General features: G+C 28.4%; 2 protein-coding genes across 3 annotated transcripts in view; both read left to right on the top strand.

Annotated features, from left to right (window-relative positions):
- Nucleotides 1–13,742, top strand: part of LOC100211329 (SH3 domain-containing kinase-binding protein 1) — a 36,958-nt gene extending 23,216 nt beyond the window's left edge. Inside the window, exons 7-9 of the mRNA XM_065794006.1 lie at nt 9,381–9,770; nt 10,048–10,145; nt 13,194–13,742. Coding sequence (XP_065650078.1) covers nt 9,381–9,770; nt 10,048–10,145; nt 13,194–13,403 — 698 coding nt within the window. The 3' untranslated portion in view covers nt 13,404–13,742. The remainder of the gene's footprint in view (nt 1–9,380; nt 9,771–10,047; nt 10,146–13,193) is intronic.
- A 3,565-nt stretch (nt 13,743–17,307) lies between these two features.
- Nucleotides 17,308–24,189, top strand: part of LOC100214886 (cytochrome b5 reductase 4) — a 42,825-nt gene continuing 35,943 nt past the window's right edge. For both annotated transcript variants that reach the window (XM_065794007.1, XM_065794008.1), the window contains exon 1: nt 17,308–18,060. In XM_065794007.1, coding sequence (XP_065650079.1) covers nt 17,853–18,060 — 208 coding nt within the window. In that variant the 5' untranslated portion in view covers nt 17,308–17,852. The remainder of the gene's footprint in view (nt 18,061–24,189) is intronic.

The raw sequence follows: 24,189 nt of genomic DNA on the forward strand, positions 1-24,189 counted from the left end.
CAAGCTTTCAAAAAAAATAATTACTTGCATAGTCAAGATTGGAGTGCAATTGCACACCTTTTCCAGGGCCGATGTCACGGGTTCCTAAGTGGGGGGGGGGGGCACAATCTTTAATTTCTAAAAAAGTTCTCTATATCTAGAATTTTCTTTTAAAAAAAAGAGGTCTTTAGGGCACAAGCCCCTGGCCGCCCTCCTCCTCCGGTGTTGTTAGCCCTGTATCCTGTCCATGACTGACTATGCTGTCAAAATATAATTAGCAACTAAAAAATATATATTAATTTAAATTAAACTGGTCTATCTAAAAACTACACTTTCCCGTAATTATATTTTTCCAAATAGTCTATGCTATTTTTGCAAGAAATTGAAAATTGTTATTTATTTGGATCTAGAAAATTTGCTAAACAAAAAATCAGATATAATTTCTAAATGCAGACATGTAAATAAGTAGGGTAAAGTAGGGTAATTTCGGCATATTTTGTTGTTTATAGACAATGGTTGCTTTAATAAAAAATCATGCATATTGATGCCCTGCAGATATATCTATAATATTAGGAGCCCATTTGCAAAATGCGCTAAGTCCAAATAAACTGATTTTGAGAAAACAGCAAAAAACTAAATTACTCTTAATTGCGCATCAACATAAGTTTATTTTTTCTTTTCCCATTTTTAACACCAAAAGTTGTTTAATTGGTCTAATATTTAAATAGATGATAGATTTCATTATATGAAATGTGAAAATAGAATTAACTCAAAATTTTTATTTTTTAAACTTATCGTATTTTGCAAATGGACTCCTCATATAGTAGTTATAAAATTGCTTCAAACTGTTGAAGTTTTATGTAAAATTTATTTTACAAAATACTCAAAAATGACAAAATTAGCGACCTAGTATGGTATTTTTCAGACCTAGTATGATATTATTAATGATACGGTAAATTCAGCATACTTTAGGAAATTAGGAAGTTCATTGAAAATACATTAATATAATTGAAATATTATAAACAACTATAAATCTCCATCATATAAAGTAATTGTCTCTTGAATGGAATTTGTTACACCTAATTGGCATTTAATTAAGGGTGTGGCAATCGCCTATATTAGTAATTTTTAAACCACCTATTTTAGTAAAGTATAAATATATCACCCAAAATAAAAACCTTATTCTCTATTATATAAGCATACATACATACATACATACATACATACATACATACATACATACATACATACATACATACATACATATATACATACATACATACATACATACATATATATACAACCCTCGGAATTAAAGTCGGCCTAAAAAGGTTTGATGTCGGCAAAAAATTTCCGACCTCATTTCTATGTTTTATGGTAAGACCTTCGTATCAAATTTTTTTGCCAATCTGATGTTGACCTCAATCTTTGATTTCTTTTATGTAATCTTATCTTTTAAAAAATTGAGGTTGGCATATTATTGCCGACCTCATTTTTCCTAACTTTGAGGGTTATATATAAATATATATATATATATTTATATATATATATATCAGGCCCTGTTAAGAAGCGTTACACAGCTCGCATTTTGCTTGCAAAAAGACAATTTGCCTGCGCGTTCAGCAGTTTTGCGATACACAAAAACTTTTATCTTTTAGAATATTTAAATTATCTTTTGATATCATTTATGTGACGTTTATTCAGAAGAAATAAGCATTTAACTGCAATTGTAAACTAATAGATTTTTTTTGTTAAAGAAACAGTTTGTTTAATAATTTTTTTGTTGTTGTTAAAAATTAGTTAAAGAAAATAAACTGTTTTAAGTTTTATCTTAAGGAATTAAATATATAAATTCTTTTTAAATATATAAATTATTTTTTGTCATAATAGTTTAAAAAATGCATGCTTTATTTTGATGTAAATATTTTATTAATAAGATATTTTATTTTAAGTTTTTATTCTCAATTCAATAACATAAAGTTTTAATGACATTCCTTTAATTTATGAAAATAGACTATGATCACGAATATGTTATCGGTAACTGATAAAACTCTTTATTGTTTAAAAACACTATTTAAAAAAGTTCACAAAATAAATAAGAAAAAATTTATTAACAATTAATAAAATAACCAAAACCAACTGTAAAATTATAAGAAAATAAACAAATATTATGTTATGTTTTATGGAAAAAACACTTTTTTCAAAATAAAATTTAGTTCATATTTGAAAAAAACGATAAAAATAATTTTTCAAATAAGAACTAAGATTTTATTTGTAACTTTAGTTATTTATATATTTTGTTATAGTGAGAAAAAAACTGTTTGTATGATTTTTAATGCGTTAATAAAGTAACTTTAATTACAATGCGGTACTTGAAAATACCCTGGTGACACAATATAACTTCTAACAATACAAAATATATTTGATGAGTTGAGTTATTTGGAAATGCGTTACGCTTTTCATTATGCAGTGAAATCTTGTAACAAGGCCTGACATATATATATATATATATATATATATATACACACACACACACACACACACACACACACACACACACACACACACACACACACACACACACACACACACACACACACACACAGGGTGCAGAAAAGGTTTCTGTACAAAAATATAAACAGCAAAAGTTCCTGTACAAGAAGAGAAACAAATTACACTTTAATTTAAAACAAAATAATACTAAAAAAAATACTAAAAGAGTATGAAGGAATACAAAAGAATACTAAAAACACACTATATATTGAAAGAAAACACCATACAGATAATTTTTTTAAATTATACTTTTGTATGGGAACTTTTTCCGCACCCTATATATATATATATATGTGTATATATATATATATATATATATATATATATATATATATATATATATATACACAAACAGGTTGGTCCATTGTTGACACTCATATTACTCCAGCTTCTGTGATTTCCTGATTAGACTCTTCTACAGCTTGTGGTAGAGTCTAATCAGGACAACATACCTGTTGTAGTCTTGCAGAAGTGTTCTCTGTTGTCTATACTTTCAAAACTATTAAACAAATGCTTATCAGAGTCTTGTTTTCCGGCATTCTGGAAAGCAGCATCTGTTATCCCTAATTTCAAAAAATTCTGAGGAGCGATCTGACTTGTCTAATTATCGTCCCATTAGTCTACTTCCTATCATAAACAAGGTTTTTGAATTTTTAATTAACAAACACTTAATTGCTCATGTTAAATCTAATAACTTACTTTCTGATCATCAATATGGATTTCGATCTTGTTCTGCAGCCCATTTGCTAACAGTAATAACAGATAGGTTTTATCGTACACTAGATGGAGGTGGAGAGGTTGAGGCTATCGCTCTTGACATTTCTAAAGCTTTTGATAAAGTTTAGCATGCTGGTCTTCTTTATAAGCTTTCTTCTTATGGTGTCATAAGGTCTTATCAGGTAACATCTTTAAGATTATTGAATCCTTTTTTTCCAATCGTAATATTCAAGTTGCCTTGTGCAATGGACAGTACTAGTCAAGGTTCTATCCTTGGCCCTATACTCTTTTTAATTTACATTAACGATCTTCCAGATATTCTCACACCTAAAGTAGCAATGTTCGCTGATGACACTACCATTTATTCTTGTCTTGATAAGAAGCCAACACTCTTTGATTACTTAGAGGGGGCATTTGAGCTTGAAAAGGATCTCACTTCTGCTACAGCTCACAGTGGCTAGTGAACTTTAATTCAGATAAAACCCGATTTTTCTCCGCCAATTGTTACCACAATAATTTAGATCTTCCTATATTTATGAATGGTGATGTACTCGATGAGTCATCAACTCTTCATATTCTGGGATAATCTCTTACTTCTGATCTTTCTTGGAAACCATATTTCAAATCTGTTGCAAAATTAGCACCTGCTAAGGCTGCATCTCTTTATTGTGCTTGCCACTTTCTTACTCCGGATTCGATTCTTTATCTTTATAAATCTCAAATTTGTCTTTGTATGGAATACTTTTGCCATATCTGCAGCGGATCTTTTAATGATTCCCTTTCTCTTTTAGATAAGGTGCAAAAACACTTTGTAAACATAGTTAGACCTGCTCTTGCAGCCAACTTCCAACCATTATCACATTGTCGTAATGTTGCTTCTCTTTCTCTTTTCTACAAATATTATAACGAACACTGCTCTAAAGAGTTAGCGTTTCTTGTAACATCTACTAAAATTTATTCTCGTATTACTCGTCATTCATTAAGTTACCTTTTACTTTTTTTTTATCAACCTTTTACTGTGACTATTCATAAGTGCTCCAAAAACTTTTAATAGTCTAGTTTTTTTCCTTAAACATCAGTTCTTTGGATTTTGCTTCCTTTATCTTGTCTTCCTGATTCATATAATTTGCAATCTTTTAAGTTGTCTGTCAATTATTATCTTGCTCTGTAAACTTCATTTTTTTTCTTCCAGTAACTTCCAACTCTAATAGTGGTTTCTTGCAGCCTTGTGGGAAGCAAAGATGTTGAAAAGAATATATATATATATCGTACACCCAAATCAAGGGTGCCACAAGTCAAAAATTATGGATATTGAGTTATGAATGTCATTTGATAGTATGTTATGTGTTGTACATGGAGCCAAAATACCACAAGTCTAAAACGAATATTTACAAAATGACAGATACAAATGGCACTCTTAGTTGGAAAAAATATTAAAAACTTAAAAGTTCAACCCTGATTTTCTCAGTTTGACACTTTTTGACTTGTGGCACCCTTGATCTGGGTGTACGATATATATATATATATATATATATATATATATATATATATATATATATATATATGTATGTATCAGGCTTGGACAGGAATGGTGAGCTATCGAGCGCTATTGCTGACCATGCCAATATTTTTATTTTCTGACAGCTTGACCATAACTGTTTAGATGATTTTTAAACATTTTAGAAATGCGCTGAACAAAGAAACACTAGCTAAACTTAAACTAGGAATAAAATTAAAAAATTAGTAATGTAAAAAGATAACAATTCTTTACGAAAAAGAAAATATATAAGCACTAAAAAGAAACTCAAAAAACTCAAACTCAAAGCAAAAATTTTTTTGTTTTTATGTTTTTAATTTTGTTTAAAATAAATTACTTTAAAACTTAACTTTTGAAATGTTTTATTAAAGTTAAGCAAAACGCCTCATAAAAAAATTACTTCTATTGATTGTTTAATGAATGAAAAAATTTTCTTAAATTATTAAAAACTTTTAATAAATTAAGAAAATATATTTTTATAAATTTTGGAAAAAATAAATGACAATTCAATTTAAAAAATATATTTTATTAAATTATTTTTAATAATTTAATAAAATACATTTTTTAAATTGAATTGCCATTTATTTTTTCCAAAAAATTGCAAAAAAAAAAAAAAAAAAGTTTAAAAAAATACTGTAATCTATTTAAAATAATAATTTTTAATCATTTCATGCTCTGATTAGTTAGTCAAATAACAAAAAGTTAAAAAAAAAATGTTATAACATTATTTGTTAATTTACACAAAATTATTTTAAACAGTCACAATAGTTAATTTTTTATTTAAAGCCTTTATGTAAAATGACATAAAATTAATCTATTTTGTGGGGAACTATTATTTTATTAAGTTTCACAAAGACACTAACAAGATCACTTTGCCAAAATTATCTCCCTGTCCAAAATACCCTACTTTAGCCTACCTTTTAAAAAGTTATAAAAACAAATGACCAAATTAAAATTATCCTGATTCTGAAGAATTCTGAAGGGTTGCAAAATAGCTAAAGTTATTATTAGTATATATAGTTGTTATTAATTATAGCAAGTCCTTGAAATTTACTGTGAAATATTTCTGATTAATCTACAGAAAGAAAAACAACTTGTGTTCTAAAGGGTTGAAGTGCAGGGAAAAATATTAGGTGAATAAAGGTTATTAGAGCATGCAGGGACAGATTCAGTTAAAGAATGAGACTTTGCAGAATGGCGAGTCAAGCAAGAATAAATTTTATTTGATGGAACTAAAGATGATAGCTCCTTTGAGCAGCTAATATTAGTAGAAAAGAGAAAGAGATGTAACTTTACGATTATGGGGGAGAGCCTCAAGCTTGGCAGTTAGAGTGGGTCCAACTACTTCTACAATGTGTGTACAACAGTATTTCATACAGGACAAATAAATGATTTGTAGAGGAAGAGATAAAATCTCTTCGAGCACGATAAAGTGAAGCAGATGCTGGTTTAGTAATCCATTGTATATGGTTTCCATGAGAAGTTAGTATTTAACAATAATCCAAGAAGACTTAAAGAAGAGGACTCAGTGATATACATATGTATGTATGTATATCACTGAATATCATGTGTGTGTGTGTGTGTGTGTGTGTGTGTGTGTGTGTGTGTGTGTGTGTGTGTGTGTGTGTGTGTGTGTGTGTGTATTGATAGATACATACATATATACATGCATGCATTCATACATACATACATACATACATACATTCATACATACATGCATGCATTCATACATACATTCATACATGCATGCATGCATTCATACTTACATATATACATTCATACATACATGTATACATACAAACATGCATACATACATACATACATGTATACATGTATACATACATACACGCATACATACTTACATACATACGTACATACATATATGCCAGGGATGAAGTCAGACCTGTGTTAGTACTGTTGGAGCGGTATGGGGCGCCCACAAAAAAGCACCCAAAAATTATTTTTAATTTTTCTTTTGCTTTTTTATTAAAAATAGAAGAAAAAAAATTAAGAATAAACTGCTTTTAATAATAAATGAACTAAAGTAAAAAGTTTCAGTTTTTATAACTATCGCGCAAATTTATTTTTTGAAAGAATTTTTGATCTTTACTTGCTATTTTAGTTTACAGAAAAAAAGTTTGAGGAAAACAAAAAAACAAAACGTAAACTTTTTTAGAAAGTTTTGTTTCTTTTCCATATTCTTTTTGACTTAAAATAATACAAATAGCGAATAAAATAACTTAATAAAAGTTTTATTAAGATCTGTTTAAAATAACCCATAGTAAATGTAACTTACTTATTAAATGTAATTTTTATAATTATACTTAATTATTAATAATATATATATTTTTTTAAATATAATATGTTATCAATATCAATATGTAATATATTATCAATATCAATAAAATATAACGTTTTTAAAATTATCTTTACAGTAATTATCTCTTCTTTAAATATCTTTCGTTTAAAAGGCACCTTTAAATCACTTAAAACATTATTAACCCTTAGTAAAAGTTAAATGAACATTTGCTAATACTTAAATTAAAATTTTTAAATTAAAATAATAGTAAATATGTTTATTAAATGCATATGTTTTTTATTCGAATAATTATTCAACAGGGTTCATGGCACTCAGGGAAAACCTGGAAAACCAGGGAAAAGTTTTTAAATTCTAAAAAATCAGGGAATACCTAGAAACTTCAGGGAACTTTTTTTGAAAATCTTTAAAATCAGGGAAAACTCAGGGAATATTTTTTAGTTTTATATAAGGTTATATGATAGATACAAATTGCTATTTTTGAAAATATATTTTTTATAATTCATGGACTTTTATGATTTTATTTCCTTACTAAACTACTTTTTATTACTTAAAAACCTTCCTTTAACAGATTGCTATCAATTAAGAAGAAGTATTTAACTCATTAAAAAATTCTAATAAAAATATTAAGGGAACATGGATTCAGTTGCAAAAGTATTATATCCTTTAACATTAACAAGGAAAATTATATAATTTTCACCACCCGAACTCAGGGAAAAAGTACTTGAAATTGGGTGAAAATCAGGGAATTATTTTGTTAATTTTACAAATATTGTGCGATTTAATGTATGTAAATATATTATGTAATGTAAATATTGATTAAAAATTGTTTAAAGTATTTAAACATTTAATTACTATTTTTTTTAAACATTACTACTAAATACAAACATAACTACTAAAATTGAATTTACTAAAATATAGTTAATAAATGGTTAAAATACTTTAAACAATTTTCAGTAATTATTTACTAGTAGTGTGGTATTTGCAACAAAACCACTTTTTGAAGTCATTAGTAAAATTCCACCAGTAAATTGATGTAATTCAAAAAAAATGCCTTTAAATCAACTCCTTATCTTAGGATAAAACTAAACAAGATAAACACAAATGATTAAAATGATGATTGAAAAAATGATTACTAAAAATCATTGTTGCTGCACTGGTTTTAATTAAGGGGAGAAGAGGAGGGGGGACTCAAATCCCTCTTACCCCACCCCCTCCTCCTCCTCAATGTTGCCAAAAAAAAGCGTTATTCCCAAGTAAACTCTAGGTTCTTCACTGCATACATATATACATACATACATCTATAAATACTGTATATGACACACAATGCAGGTGAAAAAGGGTTGATTTTGAAAAAGCTGTGATGACTTCATTACATACATTGACTGAAGTTTTGAGGTTAGGCAAGTGCTATCTTGATAAAATAAAAGGCTTTTTTTATGGCCAAAAAATAATTTTTGGATTTCATTATTCTTTATTTTTTCTTTTTTTGAAAATTAAAGCATCCATTTTAAGAATTGAAGTGTACAAAATGCATGAAGAAATCCTTTCATAGATATAGTCAGGGGCTATTCTAGGAGAAAAATTTGGGCAGCGGTAACCCCTGTTCCAGCAAAATTTAGCAGTAGTATTGCCGAAAATCCTAGTTTCTTTTGCAAAAAAACAAGATTTGTTGTAAAAAAACATTTAAAAAAAAAAGGTCCTCAATTTATAATTTGGGCGGCGCCTAAATACAGTCGCGCTGTCGTAAACAGTCTAGAATAGCCCCTGATAGTAGATGAAATCTTCTGTGTAATGATGCAATAAAGATTGCCATATCATCAGTTTTTCTTAATGTAATTTATTTCTGACATCGCAAACTTATTTAACAGATTTTGAGGTTTTGTTTACTAAATATCTCAGTTTTCTTTCAATAAAAGGAACAAGGTGTGCTTGTATTGTATGGAATTTTCAACCCATACTGGTACAGTATTTTTATCCAAATTTAAAGATCTTTTTTTGCATTTTAACTCTTACCTGACTTTTCTTAGATAAAAAAATATCTAATAAATGCCATTTAAATTATGCATTTATTTGTTTTAGTATTTAATATTAACTTGGAATGATACCATAAAAGTAATTTAAAATTAATTATGCAGCACTCTTTAAAGTATTTATACTTTGAATTGTATAGTCTTTTAGATCATCTTAAACATGTTTTTAATCAGTTTTTTAAAGTTCTTTTTAATCAACTTAATAATTATATTTGATTTTATAAGATCTTTATGTGATTCTTAGAATTAGAAGCAAAACTTTCAGCAAGCAATCAAAGTGAGGTTAAAAAAGGAAAATTACCTCCTCCGCCTGGTAATAAGCCAAAACCATTGTTGCCTGCGCAATCAAAGCCTAAGCCTCAAGCTCCTGGTCCACCACCAAAGCCTGAAAAGCCTGATGGAGATATTTCATTGCTCCAAAAAGGTGTGGGACTTCTAAGTCGTATCGGATCTACATCAACTTCTAAAGTTTCTGATAAAGAAACACAAAAACTACCAGGTTTTCTTGTTCCAGAGACACAAAAAGTTCCTGTTCCTGAAACACAAAAAGAGACTGGCAAAAAAGATTTTTCAACTTCAAAAATAAAAGAAACTTCAAAAACTCTTTCTGATGATACCAAGTCCAATAAACAAGGTTTGTTGTTATATTTTATCAAGATTTGATTTCACAAAATAAAAAATATTTTTATTTGTAAATAAAAAATATTTTTTGATTTAATTATATTGTTTATTTAAAAAAAAATTATTTTTTAATTACTTTATTGCCTTTTATTTCAATGAAATGTTTAATAAAAAAATTTAATTAACTTTTACAAGAATTAACATTACTTGATATTAATGATTCCATACTGAAATCTATGGAGTCTTCAGTATTTCTAATATTCAATAAAATGTTTAATCTTTATCTTTAGATGATATAGACTTAGACTCAATTAAACCAACAGAACAATTAAAGCATATGCAAAGAGCCAAAATTCCTGGCAAGAATCCACCATCCACAATTCACAAAGTATGTTAATCAATTTTTATTCTTTTTGTTTCAAAAGTTTTTTTGTTAAAAGATGCATAAAGAATTTAAGTTTGTTGTGGGGAGTGGTTTTAATAGGAATGAATCTGTGAGGTAAGACAAAGGTTGTTTTTGAGGCAAGACAAAGGTTGTGATTGAGGTAAGTAGTACTTAACCCCATTGCCATTTGTGTTGGTGCATAAAAACTTTTTTTAAATTCTTTTTTAATATGGTTATTTATTTTCTAATCCAAAATTGTCCAATCTTGATTGTCTAATCCACCAGTCACGTTCTACCTGATATAGCTGACAAACAGGTTGATCTATTGCTTTACATTCATATTATTTCAGCTTCTGTAACTAAGGTGGTTTCCTGCTTAGACTCTTCGACAGTCTGTGGTCAAGACAACATACCTGTTATAGTTTTGCAGAAGTGTTCTCTTATCCCTATTTTTAAAAATTCTGCTGAGTGATTTGATTCATCTAACTACCGTCCCATTAGTCTTCTTTCTATCATAAATAAGGTTTTTGAGTCTTTAATTAACAAACACTTAATCGCTCATATTGAATCTAATAACTTACCTTCTGATCATCAATACGGATTTCGATCTTCTTTTTCTACTGCTGATTTATTAGCGGTAATAACCAATATGTTTTATCATGCATTAGGTAGAGGTGGAAAGGTTGAGGTTATTGCTCTTGACATTTCTAAAACCTTTGATGAAGTATGGTATGCTGGTCTTCTCCTTAAGCTTTCTTCTTATGATGTATCAGATAACATCTTTATGGTTATAGAATCCTTTTTTATTAATTGTTGTATAAAAAGTTGTCTTCAATGGACAGCAATCTTCTTCATATCCTGTAACTTCATGGGTTCCTCAAGTTTCTATATTTGGCCTTTACTCTTTTTAATTTACATTAATGATCTTCCAAAAGTTCTCACATCTAAGGTAGCATTGTTTGCTGATGGTGCTACCATTTATTCTTGTCTTGATAAGAAGCCAATACTCTCTGATTGCTTGAAGGGGACATTTGAGTTTGAGAGAGATCTCACTTCTGCTACAGCTCTCAGTGGCTGGTGAACTTTAATCCAGATTAAACTCAATTTTCCTCAGCTAATCGTTATCTCAGTAATCGAAATCTTCTTATATTTATGAACAGTAGTGTACTCAATGAATCATCTACCCTTTATCTTTTAGGATTAACTCTTACTTACGATATTTCTTGAAAGTCATATATCAAATATATTGCAAAATTAGTATCTGCTAAGGTTGCATCTCTTTATCATGCTCTCCACCTTCTTACTCAGAATTCTATTCTTTATTTTTATAAATCTCAAATCCGTCCTGGTATAAAATACTGTTACCATATCTGGAGCAGATCTTCGAATGATGCCCTTTCTCGTTTAGACAAGGTGCAAAATTGCATTGTAAACATAGTTGGACCTGCTCTTGCAGCCAACCTCTAACCATTGTCACATCCTTGTAATATTGCTTCTCTTTCTCTTTTCTATAAATACTATAATGGGCATTTCTATAAGTACTATAATGAGCATAAATGTTATAATGCCCTAAATAGCTGGCATTTCTTGTGCCATCTACTAAAATTCATTCTCGTGTTACTTTTCATTCAATTAAGTCTCATCCTTTTACTGTGACTGTTCCTAAGTGCTCCAAAAATTCTTATTCGTCTAGTTTTTTTCCTTCTACATCAGTTCTCTGGAATTCGTTTCCTTCATCTTGTCTTCCTGATTCATATAATTTGCAATCATTTAAGTCGTCTGTCAATCGTTATCTTGCTCTATAAACTTCATCTTTTTTCTTCCAGTAACTTCCAACTCTAATAGTGGTTGCTTGCAGCCTTGTTAAAATTGAAGATGTTCAAAAAGTGCGGATAATAAATCAGGTTATATCATCATTCTGATTTTCCTTTTTCATTCCAGCTTCATGCTTTCTACTTCGTTTAGAAGATACTTTTATTGGTGACCAAAAATATTTTTGTTTATTATTTAGTTCACAGTTGTGTGTTCATAGTAATGTTTTTTTATTATAAAAGGAAATTAGTTAATATTGGTGATAAGTTCAATAGCAATAATAGCTCTCATTTACCTGAGGTTAATACATAAAGGAAACCATTTAAAAAGTTTTTTAATAATGTTTCAGTAAAACCAAAAGTGTCAGGTACACAATGAACAGTACCAATATTATTCACAAAAGCAACATTTAGTTTAAAATTGCAAATATTTCCTTTTATAATATACGGTAGGTTTAATGCCAGGTATGAATTCAAATTATTAAAAATTTGTAAACATGAGATTTTTATTTGTTTTAGTTTTATGATATGAGATGCCCCATTGCCTTGATCTACTATAACTTTCGCACAGTTAAAAGGTTCGAGGTTTAAATCCACCCTACGCCTCTAGAAGTACCATGCTCAATCTGTTTTTCCCCGCTACAAAAAATAAGAGTAGTTTTCTCAACTGCAGTGTACTATGCAGTTTTTGGGAGGTGAATAAAAAAGATTACAATATCCATAATTTCCAGCAGGGCATAGCTAATATGCCCTGCTAAAAAAGCTAGTCAAACTGCTAGTTTAAACTTTTAAATCACGAACTTCATTTTTTATACTTGCTTTGCTTTTTTTTTTTTGACAACTATATAAGTTATACAAAGTATTTAGTAAGTAAGCTGTGTTTTAACGCTTTTTGTGTGTGTGTATTGCGTAGTTTTCTTATTTCTTTAATAATAGTGAACTACGTTAGTAGTAGTAATACGAACTACGTTAATAGTAATAGGACTACGTTAGTAGTAGTATCGAGTTTTTTTATTTTCACTCCATAGTTTTTTCTGTAAATTTCAAATTAGTTGTACTGTTTATTTCTAAAACAATTGATACTTCAATAATTCCATATCCTCCTCTACTTGAGAATTCGTATTTTTAAACAGTTATTACGTTATTTTTATTTTATAATTGTCCGAGTGCATTACATCGCCACTAAACATTACGTCATCGGGATGCTGGATGCGTCTATTTAATTTATTTATTTTTACAGCATATCGACAGCTCGGATGATATCAATGGGCTGAAATCTCAAGTAATTGCGCTTACTGAAAAACTGACGGACATGGAGAAACGTTTTAAATTGTTCATTTCTCAAGTAACAGAAGACCTGGATAACGAAAGAAAAATTAGACTTAATCAACAAGTTGAAATAGATCGTCTGAAGAAACAAATGGCATTGTTAACAGATCCGGATAATTAAATGTCTAGATGTTGCAACTTCATTTTGTCCTAATGTTTTTATACCGTCTCTATACATGTTTTTATGGTTTTTTGAATAGATTTTTATACAATTGTTGTTTTTTGAAGTTGCTTTGTTAACATTTCACTATAACGAATTAAAGATGAATTTATTTTTTTCTTTTTTTAAAGATATTCGATGGTTTTTGTTAAATCATTTTACTTTTGATAAATTAATATTCCCATCTTTAAAGGTTATAGAAAGAAAAACGTTGTTTTGTATTATATTTGATTATTACTATTTTTGTATATTATATTATTGTATTAATTTTTGCCTTGCTATCAAAGCGAGAGTTAACGACCTGTTTTCTAATTTTTAATCCTCGCAGATATCTTTTTGCCATATTTAGGTTAGCATTCATATTCAAATTTGTAATTTTAAATGTTACGTTATAATAAATATGAAAAATGAGTTACGAGTAGAAACGCTTAAGTTATTAGTAAAAAAATATATATATTTTACATAGAGTTAGCCAACAACATTAACATAAATACTCCGCAAGCACGAGACGTAATAAAGACGTCTTTTAAACGTCTTTTAATTGTTTATAAGGCGTTTTTATTTGGACCCGTGTCCGCTGGGTATATATTGTTAGGCTAACTGCATTTTGAGTTAGCGCTGCTGCAATGCAATGACCTGGATTCTTTTTCCAATCAAAAAAATTTAGTAATTAATTATTACTAACAAACGCAGCTGCATCCTTGACTGGAGGACACAATGTATAAATAGTATGGAATACTATTCGCTTGCCTTTTTAGCTTTTATATGCTATCTTTTTGCTTATTTTCTTTAAACACTTTGTATTCTAATTTTTTTTTTATAAATATTGACTTATACTTCGTAAATTTTAGGTTACAACGCAGGTGTCTTTGAGTATCTGATCTCTGTAAATCAACACGTATCCAACCGAAACTTTTTTAGACCCATCCTTATCCTTGCGATCTCTGTAAGATCTAAGTATTCAACTGGAATTTTTTAGACCCATTCTCCTCCCTACTTTTACGTAACGTTGATATATTTTGTAACCTTTTCTAATTTCATAAAAGTGCTTTAAGATCAATATAAATATTTTTTTTCCATTTTCGAAGTAATCAAAACAATATCGTTTATATCGAAGTTTAACAACAAGGTTTCGTCGTCTTTTCTTTTTAGTAATGATAATAATAATAAGTAACCTTATTTCCCCCCTCCCCTCCATTTAAAAACCCATTATTTGTTTGGTCTATCAAAGTACTCTTCAAAATAGAGGTTAATTTTGTTGAAATTGTAAAGCCTTGCCAAAATATCAAACTATTGAATAGGTTTAACGTCATCCCTTTATGAATCAACGCGAATTTTAAATTCTCTATCTTTAAATTTAATGATTTTCTTTAAATTTTAATAACAAATAATGAAAAAAAAGAATCTATTTCAATTAACTTTAATTTTTATCCACTTACTCATTACACCTTTCTATAATCTTAACATTATGCATAACAGTCACAAATGCTTATCGGTAGAATACCTATGAACTTTAGAATTTAAATGTAACTTTACTACTTCAACCTCAATCTACCTGGTACATTTTATTTACACTTCTAGCTTACCAACCCAAGAAATAAAAACTTACAGATGGTGCCTTAGAAAATATATATTTATTGAGGAAAATAAACTATCATAGTCATACTGTTAATTTTATGGATCGTTTTACTCATTCTAAACCATTATTTAGAAAATAATTTATATTTTTTAATATTTACAAACTCAATAATTATAATATTTTATGCTTTTAATACATGTGGAAAAACGATTTAAATTAACTCTTTATCTTTAAAGACTTTTTTTTCTCTAAACACAGTTAATGAATTTATACTTAAATAACAATTTTTTATGGACCAATTTGCAGAACAGAGTTTGTCAAACTTTACATAAAATTTCAAACATTTACTTAACATTTCATAAAATTCTACAGATAAGATCTAATATTAACTCATATAATTTTTTAAAAGCCTGCCTAATTTAGTTCCTTCTTTTTAAAACAAAATTTTGTGTTAAATATATACAAATACATAAAAAAAACTATTTTAAAAAAAAAGGAAGAAAGAGGGGTAGATCACCCCCCTTGCAATGGATTCGCCATATATATATATATATATATATATATATATATATATATATATATATATATATATATATATATATATATATATATATATATATATATATATATATATATATATATATATACACACATTCGCCCATGTATATATTTATATAAGCAAATTATGTATATATATATATATATATATATATATATATATATATATATATATATATATATATATATGTATATATATACACATACGCCCCTGTATATATTTATATATGCATATTATATATATATATATATATATATATATATATATATATATATATATATATATATATATATATATATATATATATATATATATATATATATATATACTACCGCCAGGGCCGGTGCGAGTAGGTGTCACTTGAGTGGGTGCCATTACCATTTTTGAACCACATAAAAATGAATAATCAATGACTGTAAACGTGGACCGACGTCCACATCTACAATGTTGAAGTCTATGTTTTCAAGAGATGATTATTAGTTCAAATAAAAGTTGTTATAACGTACCATAAAGCTGTATGTATTATCAATTGTGAAACATGGTAGATGTAGCGTTAAGGTGTGAGACTGTTTTGTTCGAAATGCTACAGTTGACATTGTAAAAGTTGAAGGAGTAATAACAAAAGTAGTTTATTCAGACACTTTTAAAAAGTCATGCTTTTCCTCTTAAAAGTTTGCTTAATGGGAAGCCATTTATTTTTTAGAAGAAAACAACCCAAAGCTTAAATAATCTCCAGAACATTGTATAAATTACATAATCTCCAGAACATAATCTCCAGAACATTGTATAAATTGGCTGAGTAAGAGAATGATTAAATGTTGAATAGAATGACCTCTCTCCTATAGGACTTTTATGGAATAAGTAATGTCAAAAACGAATGGCTAATGATGCAAAAAGTATGGAAAAAACTTATCAATGAACAGCATAAAATTGAATTCGACAAGTTGGATAAGTCGTTATATAAAATGCCAAGAATCTCAATAGCGGTTTTTGTCTCTTGGGGGATTAAATAGGCAAGTAAGTTATGAAAGAATCTAATGGGACATTTTATTAATTTTAATGCAAACTTAATAAATGGGAAAGCGACATATAATTCAGGTAAATTTTGCTTTCAGTTTTTCTCTTATTATTAAGTAAAACTTTTATAACTTATATCGAAAAGTATGACCATTTGAATAATTATGGAAGGAAGTGTCTATATATAGACCCCCATCACCCTTTCCAAAAAAAAAAAAAAGCTGTCGTCAGAAAAATTTTAAAAAACCTACCGTTACGTATTGCAAAAAAAAAACAATCTTTAGGCTCCTTCCAACTGACGGCGTGGGCACTGCTTAAAATACATATAGCTATTTATGTATGATATATATAGCTTAAAATATATTCATAACTTTTTTCATATAGTATGACTTTTTTTTAAATCGCTCTTTTAAACCCTGATAATAGTTTGACGCAAACTTTAAAATTGCGTAAACGTTGTTAAAAGAATTGAATAAATAAACAAATGCCGTAAATAAACATGACAAACAATTTTCATTGACGTTAAGTACAACAGGGAGAAAACCTTTTATTAGAATATATTAGCATGTTCTTTTTATAAAATAAAAAAAGAAATCTCCTAAACATACCTCATCGAAATACATAAAAAATTAGGGTTTTTTAAAAAAGTTTTTAAATATTCTAGTTTTAAAAAAAAACACCTGCACGTAAAAAAAAAGCAGATGCTTTCTATATCAAATAAATATGTTTCAGCTATAAAGTGTGATTTTCAGCAGAAAATTTATATTGTAAGTTAATTTAATAAGTTTAATTTCCTAATAGTTCAATAATAAAAAAATATTATTAAAAAAAAAATCGAATTCAGCGAAAAAAACTATTGTCAAGCGTTAACGTTTTCCAAATAACCAATCGTTTTTAACTAGTCAATTGAAAGTATGGTCAACCTTCAGCGTTTTATGACTAACAAGTTTTATTAGTAACTTAAAACAGCACGTAATAGAGTGATAGATATCATAATAAAAGATAAAAGAGTCTGTAAAACAAGCTGATACTCAATTAAGCTATTCCTTGATTTAGAATTTAATTTTTAATTCATTTTTGACATTATTTCTTCGAAAATGATAACTTTGTTTATCCGGATGTTATTGTAAGCGCAAATTAGAATAAACTGGGTTGTTCGACCAGTCGCCCGGGAGGGCCTAACATTTTACCTGAAAAAACTATAAATAACGATCACTTTAAGTTAAATGCTAGCGAACATTTTGCAAAGGATATAATGGGCGAAGCATTATTTCCTTCACCTTCTTCTTCGCAAAGATTGGTTCGAAACAAAGTTGCATTAAAACCTGGTAGAAGTCTCATGCATTGGATACGGTTTGTGAATGAAAATAAAGTTGCAGGTGTCGAGGGTAGGAATGGTTCAATTACGCTTGAAGAACTTGCAAAGCACTCTACTCTAAAAGATTGCTGGACAGCTATCCGAGGTATGTTATAATAATTTATACCTTTACGTATTAAATACCGAATCATAACTTTAATACTTTCGTATTTAAATATGCTACCAGCATATTAGGTTAAAAAATTTCTGATTTAGATCTTTTATTTAAAACAGTTATTACCTATCATTGTATGAAAAGTTGTTATACCACAGGGTTTTTGGTCCTGTGTTGTTTCTGATTAATACAAACGATTTGTTTAAAACTCTAAAATTTAGAAGTTTTCAATACTTTGCAGATGACACAACAAGTATTTATTTTAGCAAATCAATAAAAAATAAAGTTTGATAATCATTATCTTTAAAATCTCTGTAAATGATTGAATGTTAACGAAATATTTTTAATACCAGCATAAAAATAAGAAATATTGGTCTAATATTGTTCAAATGTAAACACAAGCCCCTATCAAAATGAAGTTTAATGAAAAAAACCCTATTGCAAAAATTTGTAAATTATCTTGGTGATAAATTAAATGAAATTTTAATCTAGGCTGACTGCTATAGTGATATCTATAAAGTAAATGAAATTTTACTATTTTATTTAGAGTTAGACATTTTGTATTAAAAATTTTTTTAAATATTTAAAATGCTATAAATGTTCTCATCTTACATAAAAATTTTTGATTTGGGATGACAATAAACTGTAAAAATAGCTTTCAAGAAATTAGTGTTGTTATCAACTTCGACTAAATTGACTAAAAGTCGAAAGTCAAAATCAACTATTCGAATTTGAAAAATCAAATAGTCAATTTAATTTACTACAGACTTCCTACTAATTGACTGTACGATTCGGCATGGAATCTTTTATTCTCTCTTGACGATTCTAAGTTAAGCCTTACTCTTCTCCATGGTTTTCTTCTCATTGTGCTGCTGCAATTTCCAATCATAACCATTACTTTCATATCTATCAGCAAATCAATTCTGCAGAAAACAGACATCTGTTTACTATTACTAGAAACCATTGTAAAAAGGTTTTGTCTAATGCCGAAGCCTGCTACTTTCAGGTCACAAAATCTCATATTTCATCTCAAAAATTAGCCTCTCATGATTTCTTGAGAATCTTTAACAGTGTCTATAATAAGGGCAAATCTGTTATTCTACCTCTCTTGAATGGTTCAAATTTTATTACCTCACCCAAAGACAAAGCTAATTTGTTTGCTAAAAACTTTTCATCAATATCATCTCTTGGTTCCACTAGTTTTGTTCTACCTGATTTAGCTGTCAAAGAGGTTGATCATTTGCTTGACATTCATATCATTCCAACTTCTTATCTAAAGTGATTTCCTACTTCTTCTACTATAACAGGTATATTGTCTATTACAGAAGTATTCTCCAGAGCTGTCGTTTTTACTTTCAAAACTATTTAACAAGTACTTATCAGAGTCTTGTTTTCCAGCCTGGTGGAAAGCAGCATCTCATATTCCTATTTTCAAAACTTCTAGAGAGCGATCTGACTCATCTAACCACCTTTCCATTAGTCTTCTTCCAATCATAAGCAAGGTTTTTAAGTCTTTAATTAACAAACACTTAATCTCTTATATTGAATCTAATAACTTACTTTCTGATCATCAATATAGGTTTCCATCTTCTTGTTCTACTGCTAATTTGTTAATGGTAATAGCCAATAGGTTTTATCATGCATTAGATAGAGATGAAAAGGTTAAAATTATTGCGCTCGACGTTCTAAAGCCTTTGATAAAGTATGGTATGCTGGTCTTCTCCTTAAGCATTCTTCTCATGGTGTTTCAGGTAACATCTTAAAGACTATTGAATCCTTCCTTACCTATCCTAGTATAAAAGTTGTCATTTGATGGATAGCACTCTTCTTTATATCCTCTAACTTCAAAGGTTCTTCAAGGTACTATCCTTGGCCCTATACTCTTTTTAATATACATTAATGATATCCCAGAAATTCTCTCATCTAAGGTGGCATTATTCGCTGATGATACTACCATTTATTCTTGTCTTAATAAGAAGCCAGCACTCTTTGATTGCTTGGAGGAGTTATTTAAGCTTGAAAAAGATCTTACTTCTGCTACAGCACAGGGCTCTCAGTGGCGAGCAACCTTTAACTCAAATAAAACTCAATTTTTCTAAGCTAATGGTTATCGTAATAATCTAGATCTTCCTATATTTATGAATGGTAATGTAATTGATGAATCATCTATCCTTCGTCTTCTAGGATTAACTCTTACTTCTGATCTTTCTTAGAAATCATATAACAAATCCATTGCAAAATTAGCATCTTTTAAGGCTGCATCTCTTTATCATGCTTGACACTTTTTTACTCTGGATTCTATTCTTTATCTCTACAAATCTCAAATTAGTCCTTGTATGGAATGCTGTTGCTATATCTAGAGCAGATCTCCGAATGATTTTCTCTTTGAAAGTCTTTTATCTTTTAGACAAGGTAAAAACGCATTGTAAACATAGTTGGACCTAAATTGAAAAATAAAATTCCCTTTTTTATATCTAAAATGTAGTTGTCTATTTTTTAAATAGTTTGTCTTTGATTTTTGCTTTTTTGTTTTTTTACTTGTCCATCAGCATCAACTTTTTTATGGCTTCTCTCAGCCTTATAAGCAATCACCAATATTAATTAATCCAGCTGAGACTGCAGCTTTCACTATTGAAACATCCTTTGAGTTAAAATCAATATCTTATTTTTCTTTTTTTCTTCTTTGATATATATCATAATAATATTGCCATTTGCATATTGATACAGTAATTTATGTCTTGTATCCTAAAATGTTGGTAAAAATATCTTTTTAGGAAGCAATATTCACCCAATGAAGCTTTGAGCATTAGGCTGACACTACACCCCTTAGAATTAAGGTCGGCATTTGGCAATGCTAACCTTAAAGTGTTTGAGGTCAGCAAAAAATTGCTGACCTCATTTCTATATCTTATAGAGTAAGACCTTTGTATCATATTATTTTTGCTGATCTGTAAAAGATGGAGGTCGGCAAATTATTGCTTGCCACATTTTTTCTAATTCCGAGGGTTATACACTATAACACTTTAAGCCTTAAGCTAAGACTATGAAGCTTTAAGCCTACACAATAAAGTTTTAAGCTTACAGGATAAAGCTTTATGCTCACACAAACTTTAAGTTTACATATTAAACCTTTATTTAATAGAAATTTTAATGCAAAAGCAGATGGTATAATTTGTGCACAAGTTTCTATCACATCTAGCACATTTTCTGTTTATTTTCCAAATGGAACAAAAATATGTGTATGTTTTTTACAACTCTGTATTGATAATTAGAGAGGGGCAAATATTAAGGAATATTTAATAACTATTCCTTAAATGGTTACAAATATTCCTTTGTTTTCATTTTAATCCTTGAACAATTACTGAATGAATAATGTTTGTCCACCAAGTAGATGTTAATGAATATTCGTTTAACAAATATAATCATTCCGGTTTATTTCTTTAACAAATAAATAATTGTTAAACCAAGAAGCAAATTAAACCAAAGAAGAGGCATTTTTTTAATTAAAATGTTTCTAGTAGTAGAAAAGTTGGTACACTTATTATGAAAAATATAAAATGTTGTAGATTTATGTAAGCCACATTGCTAACTTCAAAGCTATACAAATAATGGATTTTTTTTTAATGCTTTATATTTTTTTAACATAGTTTTTTATTTTTCATTGTTGTCTTTTTCATACCCAGGCCAGGTGACATTTTCTAATTTAATCATGTTTTCTTTTACAAAAACTATCATTTCAGTATTGTCAATGTTGAGATTAGTTCTTTGTTCTGATATAATACTACCAGCAGTTAAAAATACTCGTTCTAAGTTAGTTGATGATGCAGGTGTACATAAAATTTTCCTTATGAGTCTGCTGAGATAAGGAAAATGTCTTTTTTTTGAGCATGGTGAAGATCAAACTCAGAACTTCCCACTTATGAGGCAAGTGCTCTACTACTACACCATTACCGTATTACGTCTCCACCACTACATCACCACGTTTTACACTTAGTTCTCCAATATTCCAATATATAAAGTTTTGAAATAAATTTACTTAAAAACTTTGTTTACAATCATAATAATTGATTGGAGTACTGAGTATTTGAAAATAAAAAAAAACATCTACTTGATAGTTACCTAGGTCATTAATTTCTTAATTTTGTAATGCTATAATTTAGTACTTATTAGCAGTTAACTATTGTAATAAAAATAAATCATTTTCATGCACTTTAAGTAATTAATCAGTTAGTTTAGACGTCATCAACCATCATTTTACCATTAGTGTAGATGTAATTAATTATAAAAAATCAAAAATTTCACTTTAGAAAGTAAATAATTATTTATTTAATTAAAAATATATACTAAACTATATATTTGTATTGTTTCAAATTATATAATTAATCTTAATTCCAGGGTTGATAATGATTATTTTTTTTATAAAAAAATTCAAAAAAAGTCGATTTTTCTGATTTAAATTGGATTTTTATGATTTATATTACGTTTTTGAAAAATAAACTTCTGATCACATATTGTTAGTTTTTAAAAATATTGTAAGATCATAACTAAATTAATTTGAAATATTGAAAAATCTTTTTTTAATGTTGGTTATTTACAAAGTTTCAAAAGTTCAATCAATTAGTATCATTGATTGCAATGCAATCAATAAATTTAATTAATTGAATAAGAAAACCAATTTGAGTCTATTTTTAATGTTTGAATGCACAGGACCAAACAATAAAAGTATTCTTTCAACTCCTGCAGATAAAGCAACAGCAGTAAGTAACTGATTGATGCCTTTTGGACCTTCCTAATTCACTCAATTATTATGAGATTTCCACTAATCACATGGCTTAATAGTTTAAACAATGTTATCACGGAACATAAAGAAATGTGCTGCTTCTGCTTTAAAATTAACCAAATTTTTTTGAAGCCGCAAAGTCTATTTCAATCACTATTTTTTTTTATCTGTTAAATCTTTACCTCTGTATTAAAGATAAACAATATTAGCCAAGAAATGAGCTGGGGTCATTGCCTGTTATATTCTTTTGGATGACTTCTTCTTAGCATCTTAGCTTAGCTAAAGACTTAATTTCCTCTAAAGGTTTTTTCATACCACTACACTGTCATCAATAGTACAACTGTCTTGCTGCATCAAGTCTAATACAACAGTAATTGGTTTAAGCATTACTAGTCGTAACCCCTTTTTTGCTTTGTATGTAGCCGCAACATGGTATGTAACTTTGTATGTAGCTACAACTTAGTATGTAGCTTAAATAATGGTTTCAACAATTCAACAACTTGAAATATCTACTCCTTGATGTTTTGAATAGCATACCAATTTAGGAAGTCATATTGTTTGTTTGTCTAAAAATCAATCCCATAACCACTTTTATTTTTAGGAAATTCTATTGCTTTTGTGCAATGTTTGTCTGAATATCAATCCCAAAATGGCTTACATTACTGAAAAAAAAAATCTATTTTTAGAACAAAAACTTTACTCTATTGCCAAATCTTTGGCTAATAGATTGAGTATATAAGCTGAACATCCATACGTAATAACATTAATATCCTCTTGGGTTTTCAATTTTTGTTTGATTTTCAACACATTTGCTGTGTTATCAGTTACTACACTGCAAACTTTACAACCAAATTGTATTTTGTATTTGTTTATAGAATTAACAACAACGTCGAGTCAGAACTATGTGAGTGGCCAGAGGCATCAATTGTATCTGCAATGTAGATATCTGAATTTGTTGTTGTTACTGTTGCACAAACTATTGGCTTATTATGGACATTGCTCCTCCCATCAATACTTACTGTTACGGACTGATCATGAAGCAATCCTGAACAGCTAGTTAAGTTGTTCTTGTGAACTGTATCTAGTAGTTTTCCACCAATATCAGTTCTATTAGGAGGGTTATATTCTGCACGTAAAAAAATAATTCATTTTGATAAACTCTGGATAATCAACCATTCTGAAAAGTGAGTTAGTAGCATAAATCATTTTTGATATCTGCTCATCAATTGCTTCTTTTTCAGATTTTGTGATTTTAATAAAGTATGAATCTAGTTTAGTTGTCACTGTCTTGCCACTGCAATTTTATATGAACACATAAAATTTGCTTTATCTACAGTAGA

The sequence above is a fragment of the Hydra vulgaris genome, chromosome 03 (assembly GCF_038396675.1).
Source record: "Hydra vulgaris chromosome 03, alternate assembly HydraT2T_AEP".
Taxonomy (NCBI): domain Eukaryota; kingdom Metazoa; phylum Cnidaria; class Hydrozoa; order Anthoathecata; family Hydridae; genus Hydra; species Hydra vulgaris.